The 14,015-nt window shown below is 46.4% G+C and overlaps 1 protein-coding gene across 1 annotated transcript in view; it reads right to left on the bottom strand.

Moving 5' to 3' along the window:
• Positions 1-13,698, bottom strand: part of LOC121281971 (chitinase-3-like protein 1) — a 54,292-nt gene extending 40,594 nt beyond the window's left edge. The window contains exons 1-2 of the mRNA XM_041195260.1: positions 13,590-13,698; positions 2,469-2,501 (exon numbers count right to left, since the gene is read on the bottom strand). Of these exons, the coding sequence (XP_041051194.1) occupies positions 2,469-2,501; positions 13,590-13,614 (58 nt within the window). The 5' untranslated portion in view covers positions 13,615-13,698. The remainder of the gene's footprint in view (positions 1-2,468; positions 2,502-13,589) is intronic.
• Between the last annotated feature and the right edge of the window lie 317 nt (positions 13,699-14,015).

The following is a 14,015-nucleotide window of genomic DNA, read 5'->3' as shown; positions in this document are numbered from 1 at the left end:
TACATAAATAATGTCGCAGGTTTGGAACAATACAGCGTTAAAGCAGGCCTGGAGGGCTGAACACCACTTTACCTGACCGCTAGCGAACTTAGTGCAAATCTGGGACGATTCCGCTCTTAATTGTGACTTGAATCCTCTTACTGCATGCACTTCAATGGATTTCCTTGGTCATTTATTTCACACTTTGGTTATGTTTTGGTTGGGAAACTCCTGTGAGAGTTCTCTTCTTCCCATAAACCTCCTTCATTTAAATTTGTGTTTTCTGCAATTTGAAACTTTCATTCTCATGAACAATTTGCTGAGATTAATATTGCCACTCTTGTCAAACCTTGAAAATTCCAATTAGACTGAAGAAAGCTAATCAGATTTCCAGAGACAGTCTCTCCATGGCCTTGAATTGTGAAAGGCCTGAATCATCTTCATTGTTCCTGCTTATTCCCTTTCAAATCTCCTTGCATTAATTTGTGTGTAATTAAACTGAAGTATTATTAACTATTTCTTATCACCTTATGGTCTTAAACCAACCAATATGTCAGTTTATCTCCCGCACACATCTTACAAGGTTCTAACAATAAAACAAGGAAGGACCTGCTGAAGCTGGAGAACCTCCCGGTCTGTCTCAGGGCTGAAGACTCAGTGCATGAAGTTGAGGAAGAAAACTATAGAAGCTCATTTTGGAACTCTAATGAGACAATGTCAAATCTAAGCAGCTGAGGTTTGCTAAGAGCGAATGAATCAGATTATGTTGAGGATGATGATTGAACTGCTCAGAGCACAAAGTAGTTCCAGTGTGGTCACTCACAGGATTTTAACAGGGTCGAGTGAAATAACTATGGGGAAGATTTTCTGCTTTGAGCACAATAGTGTTTTGTTGCAAATTGTGCCCAAATTTGTATTAATGTTATGAAATGTTGTTTTCTCCTCAAACCTCTGCTCAGATTTATTTGCATATCATCAAATGCAAAGGGTATCATGAACCAGCACAACTGAGCAGTGTAAAGATGTGAATTTTTTATTAAATGCTTGAAAGAAATATTCCTTGATGCATTTATGAATGGTAGGATTGTTGGGTTGATTAATACAGCTTAAAAACAGTTTATCACTTTAAAAATTGTATTTTAATTATAGTGACAACCCACCACTTATGATAAGCCTATTATAAATTACTGAAAATGATTTGTATAAACATATTGAGCAACCTTCTAGTTATATTTGGGGTGCAATGGTCAATTTCCAAGTAAATTAAAAGGTATATATATTCAAGAGTTTTAAACAGGCTAATTTTGGTTGAATTCGACAAATGAAAATGGTGCAACCAAGTGGAAACTCCCGGATATTAGCAAATCCCAGTCATCTAAGGTCTTCAAGTTGATTTTCGGTCAGTTTGTTTCACTGTTGCTGACGAGACTTAAGGGGGGATCTTGGGCTTTGGATGATTGTATAAAACAAGTGATATTGATTCAGTCGGGCCTGTTATAAAATCGCTTTCGATTTTCAATAATTTCAATTTTGGCTCTATATTGAAGTTAAATCTCTCTCCTGATTTTCATTCACTTCAATGTTTAAATCAAATTGAAATTCTCAAACTGACATGGCGGTATTTGACCTCCCATTCAGCTGGAATTGTACTTGAATAAAATAACCACCACAAGCTGAATTGAACGTGAGCATCGGGGTTCTTGCTCAGCAACTGGAGAATTGCTGAGAATCCAGCTTTGCTCCCATTTGGCAAGTTCCACTGGAATTAAGTGCCCATCAGGCACCTAATTAGCTGGTGTCGAGCCTTCCCCAATACTTAGGACTCCGGGTGCAGAAACCGCCCCTGCTAAGAGCTGTCGGTCAATCGGTGACTGGCAGCTCCCCCTGACTTGTTAGCGCCACATGGAACAGTGGCTACTGCCAGTACTGCACCCATCAGAGTCCAAGGGTTAAGGAGGGACCACAGGTGAATATTGGCGGGATGGGCATTACAGGAAGGTGATCGATGGGAGACGAGTGAGGGGATGAGAAGAAAAGGCAGGGGCTAGTCTCAGTGCATTTCCCCTTCCTGGTGCAGGTCCCTTCATCAGGCACTGAGTGCCTTTGAACAAGGGAAACTTGCAGGATCCTGCCAGCAACACCAACAGGGTTTGCTTTTCAGTTTCCCCACTTGGCAATGCCCCTGCCTGGCACTGTTTGAATACCAGTGATGGCAGCATGAAGCGCTTAAGTGGGCTTTAATGGACCACTTTTAGCCCTCAATTCGAGTCCAGAGGGAAGGTCTTCCACGAGCCTGCCACCTGGACTTAATCAGATAGAGGCGGGAAGGTGGTGGGGACCCATCCTGCACACTCTGCCCCATTAAATTCCACCCACCCCAGCCTTCAAATTCTCCATTTGTCAGGGCATTAAACTCTGCCCTACATTACCATTCCCAGGACCAATGAAATCTATATTGTGATATAAACTAGAAATGTACAATGACTTACCCAGTGATACGTGCAGTAAGAAGATCAAACTCACTGAAATAAAAACAAATACACCTTTTACATTTTTTAATCACATTTGGAAAAAAAATGTATTAACTACCTACAAAACTTTAGTGTTAAAGGATTCATCACAAACCAAACTAAATTAATATCTTAGATAAAAACAAAAAACTGCGGATGCTGGAAATCCAAAACAAAAACAGAGTTACCTGGAAAAACTCAGCATGTCTGGCAGCATTGGCAGAGAAGAAAAGAGTTGACGTTTTGAGTCCTCATGACCCTTCAACAGAACTGAGTGAATATTAGAAGAGGGATGACATACAAGCTGATTTAAGGTGCGGGGGGTGAGGGGAGGTGGGAGGTGGGGAGAGACCAGTTGTGGGGGGGGCGTGGTATGGTTGTAGGGACAAGCAAGCAGTGATAGGAGCAGATAAACAAAAGATGTCAAAGACAAAGGAACAAAGAAGTGTTGAAGATGGTGATATTATCTGAACGAATGTGCTAATTAAGAATGGATGGCAGGGCACTCAAGGTACAGCTCTAGTGGGGGTGGGGTGGAAAGACTAGCAGGGCATACAAGATTTAAAAATAATGGAAATAGGTGGGAAAAGAAAAATCGAAATAAATTATTGGAAAAAACAAAAGGAAGGCAGAAGAAACAGAAAGGGGTGGGGATGGAGGAGGGAGCTCAAGATCTAAAGTTGTTGAATTCAATATTCAGTGCGGAAGGCTGTAAAGTGCCTAGTCAGAAGATGAGGTGTTGTTCCTCCAGTTTGCGTTGGGCTTCACTGGAACAATGCAGCCAGCCAAGGACAGACATGTGGGCAAGAGAGCAGGTTGGAGTGTTCAAATGGCAAGCGACAGGGAGGTTTAGGTCATTCTTGCGGACAGACCACAGGTGTTCTTCAAAGTGATCCCCCAGTTTACGTTTGGTCTCTCCAATGTAGAGGAGACTGCATTGGGAGCAACGAATGCAGTAGACTAAGTTGGGGGAAATGCAAGTGAAATGCTGCTTCACTTGAAAGGAGTGTTTGGGCCCTTGGACGGTGAGGAGAGAGGAAGTGAAGGGGCAGGTGTTGCATCTTTTGCGTGGGCATGGGGAGGTGCCATAGGAGGGGGTTGAGGAGTAGGAGGTAATGGAGGAGTGGACCAGGGTGTCCCGGAGGCAACAATCCCTATGGAATGCCGCCGGGCGGGTGAAGGTTAAGATGTGTTTGGTAGTGGCAGCATGCTGGAGTTGGCGGAAATGGCGGAGGATGATCCTTTGAATGCGGAGGCTGGTGGGGTGATAAGTGAGGACAAGGGGGACCCTATCATGTTTCTGGGAGGGAAGACAAGGCATGAGGGCGGATGCGGGGGAGATAGGCCCGAGACGGTTGTGGGCCCTGTCAATGACCGTGGGTGGAAAACCTCGGTTAAGGAAGAAGGAGAACATGTCAGAGGAACTGTTTTTGAAGGTAGCATCATCAGAACAGATGTGACAGAAGCGAAGGAACTGAGAGAATGGGATGGAGTCCTTACAGGAAGCAGGGTGTGAGGAGCTGTAGTCGAGGTAGCTGTGGGAGTCGGTAGGTTTGTAATGGATATTGGTGGACAGTCTATCAAAAGAGATTGAGACGGAGAAGTCAAGGAAGGGAAGGGAAGTGTCAGAGATGGACCACGTGAAAATGATGGAGGGTTGGAGATTGGAAGCAAAATTAATAAATTTTTCCAAGTCCCGACGAGAGCATGAAGCAGCACTGAAGTAATCATCGATGTACCGGAGAAAGAGTTGTGGGAGGGGGCTGGAGTAGGACTGGAACAAGGAATGTTTCACATACCCCATAAAGAGACAGGCATAGCTGGGGCCCATGCGGGTACCCATAGCCACACCTTTTATTTGGAGGAAGTGAGAGGAGTGAAAGGAGAAATTGTTCAGTGTGAGAACAAGTTCAGCCAGACAGAGGAGAGTAGTGCTGGATGGGGATTGTTCTAGGAAGAAGTGGAGAGCCATCAGACCATCTCCCACCTTCTCCAACCTCTGTGGGATTAAGGTGTTAAGCCTCAGGGATGGCACCTTTGTCACCTCGGTGTGTCTTTTAGTGCCTCAGATACAAGGCTGCATCAGTGACAGGGTTAGGAACGCAGAAGCTGCTCAAGACCTTTACAATTACCTGCACTTCAAGATTGTGAGCTTCACTATTTTCAACTGTTATTCATTAATCTATTCAATCGATCATTTCAGAGAGGAGGCCAAAACAATAATGGATCCAGAACTCAATGCTGCCTTCCTGAAGGTTCTAATAGAATGGAGGAGAAGAACAGACAGGCAACACCGAGCATAGCTTCAAAAAGAGACCCCAATTGAGGTCCATGGTTCAAGGGACCACAGCAACAACATGAGGATCAGGAATGATAGACCCAGGCCATGGAGGTGAGTGGTTAGACCTAGGGTCCACTGAAGAAGATTCTATTATGTGCAGACGAGCGAGAGACAATGCTCAGCATTTCTGCACTTATCCTGAGCTCTGGGGGATCACATCTGCCTCATTCTTTGTGAGGAACTAATGCCCCATGGAGTTGGATGCTATCCCCTGCCAGTGGCATTGAAGGTCATTGCCATGCTCAATTTCTTTGCCTGTGGATCATTTCAGGACTCCACATGGGGGCTGTGCGGCAACCCCTAGTCTGCCACACATAGATGCATCAAGGAGGTCACAGGTTCCCTCTAAAGCAAGGCACATTACTATGGGAGGTTTACACTGGATGAAGATAGCCAGGCTGTGAGATTCAATAAGTTTTCAGCCATCTCAGGCTTCCCAAGAGTGCAGGATGCAATCGACTGCACGCATGTGACTTTGAGGGCTCCATGGCAGTAGCCCCTAATGTTTATTAACCCTTAAGGGTTTCATTCCATCAACATTCAACTGATGCATGTTCATCGGAAGCATATGATGCATGTTTGTGCCAGGTACATGGCTCATACAACCTGAGTCACTCCCAGGGGCCTCAAATATTCGAAGCGCCTGAGCATCTTTGGGGATGGCTGCTTGGGGATAAGGGGTACCCACTGAAAAGGTGGCTAATGATGCCTGTAGGTCAGCCTGAGAGAGCCTTGGAGGAGAGTTATAATGCAGCTCACAGCTCCACACAGTCCCTAATCGAGCAGACATTTGGTATTCTGAAGATGTGCTTCTGATGTTTGGACCACTCAGGTGGGGCACTGCAGTACACTCTAGATAGAGTCTCCAACATCATTGTTGTGTGTTGTGCCCTTCACAACCTGGTGCTGCACAGGGTGATCCCTTGCCAGAGGGAGAAATGGAGGAGGATGAGAGTTCCTCAGAGGATGAAGAGCAGGATGCCCAGGAAACTGAAGAGATTGATGAGGGCCAGCTTCCACAGGATGATGCATTGAGGAAACATGACATGGAAGACGTACCCATAACATATAATTGCCACATGATTCCAGGAGGAGTAAAGTGAAAGCAATGGAGATAGGCACATGTCTCCTGGCCCTCAAAGACATTGCATTGTATTGAAAAGGATGTCCAACCAGTTATATCGAGAGCAAGGTCAGCATTCAGGCTTGCACCTTCCAGCCTCATGATTGACCTGGCCATGATCTCTAAGAAGGATAGTGGTGCATTCTGTATGCTCTTGCTCTGGGAACTAAAAATCGACACAGCAACAAGAACGCGGTGGATACTTGATGCAGTTGTCACCACTTGAATGACGAATTCTAGTGGAGAGTGAGATGAGGACATGGTTGGGGATCTAATCCTCCAGTCCAAATCTTGTCCTTTGGCTCTACCACTGAGGAGACACAACTGCTGCTAATCCATCAAGGCAACTGGTCTGCCCTCACACAATGGTGTGTCGCGGGAAGAAGGGTTACAAGCGCTTTAGTCACACACTTCCAATAAAGCTTTTAACACATCTCCCTGACATCACACAAGGCTGCAGAAACTATTTTCAGTGAGGTTGGCATGATATGGATGTTAATCTCTCATAGGGAGACGATCACTCAGTGGGGGGATAGCTAAACCTTGCAATAAGAAGATTCATATGCAAATAATATGTGGCAGTTTGAAACAACTGAGTGGCTTGCCAGGCATTTAAGAGTCAATCACGTTGCTGTGGGTCTGGAGTCACATGTAGGCCAGACCAGGTAAGGACGACAGATTTCCTTCCCTAAATGTCATTAGTGAACCAGATGGGTTTTTACAACGGTCAACAATAGTTTCATGGTCGTCATTAGACTTTTAACTCCAGATTTTTATTGTAATTCAAATTTCATCGTCTGCCATGGTGGCATTCAAATGTGAGCTCCCAGAGCATGACCCTGGGTCTCTGAATTTCTAGTCCAGTGACAATATGACTATGCCACCACCTCCCCCAAAAGTAGAGGCAGAAGCAGTCCATGTCCAAATGCAGCAAGACCTGGGCAATATCCAAACTGGGGCTGACAAGTGGCAAGTAACATTCATTCCGCACAAGTGCCAGGCAATGACCATGTGCAACAAGAGAGTATCCAACCATCACCCCTTGATATTCAAAGGCATTACCATCGCTGAATCTCCCACTATTAACATCTTGAGGGTTACCAGTGGCCAGAAACTGAACTGGACAATCTACGTAAGTATTGTGGCAAAAAAGAGCAGGTCAGAGGCTAGGAATTCTGCAGCAAATAATTCACCTCCTGACTCCCCAAAACCTGTCCACCATCTACAAGGCAGAAGACAGGAATATGATGGAACACTTTCCACTTGCCTGGATGAGTGCAGCTTCCACAACACTCCAGAAGCTTGACACCATCCAGGACAAAGCAGCCCACTTGACTGGCACCCCATCCACAAACATTCACTCCCTCCACCACCAACGCACAATTGCAGCATTATGTACCATCTACAAGGTGCACTGCAGGAACTCACCAAGGCTCCTTAGACAGCACCTACCAAACCCATGACTCCTTCCACCTGGAAGGACATGGGAACACACCACATGGAAGTTCTCCTCCAAGCCACCCACCATCCTGGCTTGTAAGTATTTCACCATTCCTTTACTGTTGCTGGGTCAAAATCTTGGAACTCCCTCCCTAACAGCACTGTGGGTGTACTTACACCACATGGACTGCAGCAGTTTAAGAAGGCAGCTCACCACCACCTTCTCCATGGCCAAATAGGGATGGGCAATAAATGCTGGCCTAGCCAGCGAATCCCACATTCCATGAAGGAATAAGAGAAAAAAAGTAATCACAACGCATTCAGTTGACCAAACTACTCCCCTACACATCAAATGTATTCACAAACGTCCAATATTTATTCAGTGGTTGCATGCCTGTGACCCAACAGTGAATTCAACCTTTCCTAATTTTCCTGACTCTACCACCATGCCTGGATGCAGCCCTGACATCCACAGCAGAATGAGGCAGCTTGCTGACTGCTATGTCCTAATGTCTGTGATGATCTTGGTGGACGTCCTCTGGTGGCTGGAGGCCTGGAAGACACCGGCCTGTTAAGGGTCTCCGGCTCAGGGGCAGATGCACCCTCATTGACCTGAGCAGCTGGAGATCATGAGGTCACAGGCAGAGGGGACTCTGAGTGGTTATACACCTTTGGAGTGTCCAGAGTGGAGGCCCTCCAGTGTCCGGCTGATGCTCATCCTCTCTTTGGGTGCCTGAGGGCTCCTCCCTGACCTCTTGAGGAGAAGGGGCACCTGGAGGGAGGACAAGGTTTCTCAACCCCTGTCACCTAGACACTGATGGTGCACAAGATGAACCAGGAGTTTGAAAAGATGTGTAAGAAAGGCAAGGTTATAGTGATCATGGGGGATTTCAATATGCAGGTAGACTGGGAAAATCAGGTTGGTAGTGGATCCCGAGAAAAGGCATTTGTGGAATGTCTACGAGATGGCTTTTTGGATCAGCTCATGGTTGAACCCACTAGGGAACAGGCAATTCTCGATTTAGTGATGTGTAATGAGGCAGATTTGATAAGGGAGCTTAAGGTGAAGGAACCCTTAAGAGGAAGTGACCATAATATGATAGAACTAACCTTGCAATTTGAGAGCAAATAGCTGGAATCAGATGTTACGGTATTACAGTTGAATAAAGGCAACTACAGAGGCATGAGGGAGGAGCTGGCCAGAATTGACTGGGAGATGAGCCTAGCAGGAAAGACAGTGGAACAGCAATGGCAGGAGTTTCTGGGAGTAATTTGGGAGACACAGCAAAAATTCATCCCTAGGAAGAAGAGGCATACTAAAGGGAGGACGAGGCAACCATGGCTGACAAGGGAAGTCAGGGACAGCATAAAAGCTAAAGAGAAAGCATACAATGTGTTGAAGAACAGTGGGAAACCAGGGGATTGGGAAGCCTACAAAGACCAACAGAGGGCAATTAAAAAAGAAATAAGGAGGGAGAAGATTAAATATGAGGGGAAACTAGCCAGTAATATCAACGAAGATTGCAAGAGTTTTTTTAGATATATAAGGGGCAAGAGAAAGGCAAAAGTGGACATTGGGCCGCTGGAAATTGACGCTGGAGAAGTAGTAGTGGGAAGCAAAGAAATGGCGGAGGAACTGAATAGGTACTTTGTGTCAGTCTTCACGATGGAAGACATGAGTAACATCCCCAGAGTTCAAGAGAGTCGGGGGGCAGTGGCGAGTATGGTGGCCATTACCAAGGAGAAGGTGCTAGGAAAACTGAAAGGTCTGAAGGCGGATAAATCACCTGGACCAGATGGATTACACCCCAGAGTTCTGAAGGAGATAGCTGAAGAGATAGTGGAGGCATTAGTGGTGATCTTTCAGGAATCACTGGAGTCAGGGAGGGTCCCAGAGGACTGGAAAATCTCTAATGTAACCCCTCTGTTTAAGAAAGGAGTGAGGCAAAAGATGGGAAATTACAGGTCGATTAGCCTGACCTCGGTTGTTGGTAAGATTTTAGAGTCCATTATTAAGGATGAGATTTCAGAATACTTGGAAGTGCATGGTAAAATAGAGCAAAGTCAGCATGGTTTCATCAAGGGGAGGTCATGCCTGACAAATCTGTTAGAATTCTTTGAGGAGGTAACGAGTAGGTTAGCCAAAGGAGAGCCAATGGATGTTATGTACTTGGACTTCCAGAAGGCCTTTGACAAGGTGCCGCACAGGAGGCTGCTCAGTAAGATAAGAGCCCATGGTGTTAGAGGCCAGGTTCTAGCATGGATAGAAGATTGGCTGTCTGGCAGGAGGCAGAGAGTGGGGATAAGGGGATCCTTCTCAGGATGGCGGCTGGTGACTGGAGGAGTTCCGCAGGGGTCAGTGTTGGGACCACAACTTTTCACCTTATACATTAATGATCTAGATGAAGGAACTGAGGGCATCCTGACTAAGTTTGCAGATGACACAAAGATAGGTGGAGGGACAGGTAGTATTGAGGAGGCGGGAAGGCTGCAGAAGGATTTGGACAGGTTAGGAGAATGGGCAAAGAACTGGCAGATGGAATACAACGTGGGGAAGTGTGAGGTCGTGCACTTTGGTAGGAAGAATAGAGTCATAGACTATTTTCTAAATGGAGAGAGAATTCAGAAATCTGGAGTGCAAAGGGACTTGGGAGTCCTAGTCCAGGATTCTCTTAAGGTTAACTTGCAGGTTGACTCGGTAGTTGGGAAGGCAAATGCAATGTTGGCATTTATTTCAAGAGGACTAGAATATAAAAGCAGGGACGTGCTGCTGAGGCTTTATAAGGCTCTGGTCAGACCACATTTAGAATATTGTGAACAATTTTGGGCCCTGTATCTCAGGAAGGCTGTGCCAGCCCTGGGGAGGGTCCAGAGGAGGTTCACGAGAACGATCCCAGGAATGAAAGGCTTAACATATGAGGAACGTCTTGAGGACTCTGGGTCTATACTCGATGGAGTTTAGAAGGATGAGGGGGCATCTGATTGAAACTTACAGAATACTGAATGGCCTGGATAGAGTGGACATGGGGAAGATGTTTCTATTAGAAGGAGAGACCAGGACCCGAGGGCACAGCCTCAGAGTAAAGGGAAGACCTTTTAGAACAGAGATGAGGAGAAACTTATTTAGGCAGAGAGTGGTGAATCTATGGAATTCATTGCCACAGAAGGCTGTGGAGGCCAGGGCATTGAATGTATTTAAGAATGAGATAGATGGTTCTTGATTAGTAAGGGGATCAAAGGTTACGGGGAGAAGGCGGGAGAATGGGGTTGAGAAGCTTATGATTGAATGGTGGAGCATACTTGATGGGCCAAATGGCCTAATTTCTGCTCCCATGTCTTATGGTCTTATGCTGCCCACCAGTGTGGCACCATGGAGTCCAGGGCTGAGGGCAAAACCTGCTGGACCAGGGTCTTCATAGTGGTTGCCAACCTTTCCATGATGAACTTGAGGGGCTCACATCAGGCAGAACACGGACGGCTTCCTCCATCCTTTGCTCTAGTCCGTTGAGTGACTGCCGAATCTCTGCCTGATGTTCTGCCGCCTGTGGTTATATCTCCACTATTGAGTTGGCTGCCTCTCAAAGAGGCTCATCATCTGACTCAGACGCAGCAAGTGGTTGATTGACAGCGGCCCTCAGAGTGCTGGAGACATGGGATGTCCCTGCCTCCACTGCTGTGGAGACGTTCAGTCAGTTGTTCTCCAGTGGGTGAGCCCAAGCCAAATCTTCAGCTATAGAAACATAGAAACTGGGAGCAGGAGAAAGTCATTTGGCCCTTCGAGCCTGCTCCACTATTCAACATGATTATGGCTGATCCTCTATTTCCTTCTCAGTGACTTGGCCTCTTCAGCGTTCTATAGTAGAAAATTCCATAGGTTCACCACCTTCTGAGTGAAGCAGTTTCTCTTCATCTAAGTCCTAAATGGTCTACCCCATACCCTGAGACTGTGACCCCTTGTTCTAGACACCCCCCCAGCCAGAGGAAACATCATCCCTGCATCCGGTCTGTCCATCCCTGTCAGAATTTTATATATTTCAATGAGATCCCCTCTCATTCTTCTAAACTCTGGGGAATACAGGCCTATTCGGCCCAATCTCTCCTCATACGACAATCTTGCCATCTCAGGAATCGGTCTGGTATGACCCCCCGAGGTGTGTCCCTGTGCTGGTGGAGGGTACGGGGGGGCACAGTGACGGTTCTTCCTCAGTGGCTCCCTCAGGCTCCTTTTCCAAGGTGGTCTGGGGCTTATGTTGTCACCCACCCCCCTCCCTTGTGTGCCTAGGTCTGCTGGTGGCTACAAGAGAGAGGAGATCATTTTAGTTTATGAGCAGGCAGATTACGAAATTGGATGTCACTCACTCAGATTGTCAAGATGTGACGAACTCATAGAGGGCTCATCCCTCCAAGATTTTACCCTTCCCCACAGGGGCGATCCCTGTCCTCCCCAGCCAGCTCGGCTGCATCCTCCTCAAGTTTGGTGAGGGTGCACGACGTTGGCTGTCTCTCCTCCAATCTGGGATCTTTCCCTTCTGGAATGGGGCAGCTTGGACTGCATGAAGAGAAAAGAAAGGAACACGATGGGAAGGAATGGAGCAGAGGTTGGGAAACATGCATGTCCCCTGCATGTGGAGAGCCCTCCCCAGAAGGAGCTGAAGATGGAGGGTGAGCAGAATGATAGATGAGATGCTGGTGATATGGAAGTATCCATAAGATAATCAGTGATGATATGTGTTCCCCACTAATACTGTGTAAGAGCGCTGAAGAGAGTAGCCCTTTGAGTACATGATGCCATGATGAGAGTTTGACATTGGAGGGGGTTGAAGAGTGACTGACCCTGGCGGATCAGATGAGATCATTCATCTTCTTCCTGCACTGGACGTCGTTCCGGGTGTGGTGGCCAGTTGGGCTGACCTACCCTGCTATGTCCTCCCAGGCCGGAGAGGCAAGGCTGGTGTACTTCCTGGAGCTGTCCCTGGGATAAAGCATATCCCTAGCTGCTGTACTCTTCTGATCAAGGTCTGGAGGGCATCGTGACAGAAGCAGATCACAGCTTTCTCCTTCAGGTTGGCAGCCATATCTGAGGGTCTCCTGGAGATAGCTGGTCTTTAGAGATGGAGATGGATGTGTTCAGGTGGGGGTTAAATTTGGCACCTGGACATTTGACCCCATTAGGCAACAGCATGGCAGACAAATCAGTTCCTGACCTGCCAGTTGATTCAGAGAGATACTCACTTGTGCATAATTAATATGCTTCCAAGCGTGGAATCAGGCTCAAATACCTGCCCATTCGGACCACAGCACATGAGCCACAAAACACAACTGCTGCCACACTTAGTTTCAAAAGCGGCAAAATCCACCCTTTGTTTTGTGTTTTGCTAGTGTGATCTGGTTGTGTACGCCCACAATCTACAAAGTACAAGAAACTCAAGGAACTTACAGTTGGTTCAATCAGCCAATCCCTGGGATGTACTGTTCAATGTGATTCTGTGATTGGCAACTGAGACCCTAACAACCAAATTAAGCTAATCAGTCACACTCATAACCTGACTCACTCACGCTTGCTCAAAGTGATAGACATTCATCGGCAGGGATCGGATACTTGCAAACAAAAGGAACATGTTCAAACGGCGCATCTTTTTTAATATTTCCTGGGAACTTGGGAAGCCCATAGTTCCCCATTGCTCTCTCCATGGCAACTACTCCATTATTCAGAGTCAACTACCCAACCAATCAGCTTCATTCTCTCCTTTAGTTAAAACTTTTGAGGTTTTTTGAAATTTGGTATTTTTGCTTTTGTCCTGTGAGTGCAAATGAAAAGCTTCAGTAACATATCTCTCTTTTGTGCAATATTCAATCTCTCTGATCCCCAGAATCAATATAAGAATCATTTCCTGAGTTTGTGCTGGCATTGAGGAAACCCACCTACTCCCAGCACACACTGGACAATCACAGGGATGATGTCCACACAGACAGTGGTGCCACATTCTGGAAGAGATGTTAAACTGTTCCATCGTCTGCCTGTTACTGTGGATGTAAGCAATCCCATGGCACTGTGTGAACAACAGCCACACGAACAGACAGAAGGTGAAAACAGACGACCTTCTGATGAAAAGAATCTTCTTGTTACGTGGCCATATTTACCACTTTGGTTTAGATCGATGTGAAAATAATGCAACAACAAATGTACAATACTGACCAGGCGAGAGACATGCCTTCCCCATCCTAGTGCTTTGAACCTGTTCTGAAACTGGTTTTCGGTTTGTTGGAGCCTTTGACAGTGCGTGCACAAAACCTAATCAAGGATCTGTAGAAGAAAACATAGAAAAGTAAGTAACTTGTAAAGAAACAATGGGTGGAATTTAATGGAAGCCACTGGAGTGGGATTCAAGGTCGGTGGGGGGGGGTGGGGTGTGGAATTGTGAAGGACATTAAGAGTCAGAGTCCCGATACCAGGTGGAGAGAGGTGGATCACACAGGCAGCAGGAGAGCAGTGAGGTGGCAATGCCACATTGGAGCAGCGGGAAGGTAATTCAACTGTTGAGAAGCTCATTAACTGTAATTTACATACCTCTGGCTGGAAGTGAAAACAACATTTCCATTTTAAAGCGTGGTGTAGGGGATC

This window comes from Carcharodon carcharias, chromosome 9 (assembly GCF_017639515.1).
Source record: "Carcharodon carcharias isolate sCarCar2 chromosome 9, sCarCar2.pri, whole genome shotgun sequence".
NCBI classification, from domain to species: Eukaryota; Metazoa; Chordata; class Chondrichthyes; order Lamniformes; family Lamnidae; genus Carcharodon; species Carcharodon carcharias.
This window is presented reverse-complemented; position numbering and strand designations above follow the sequence as displayed.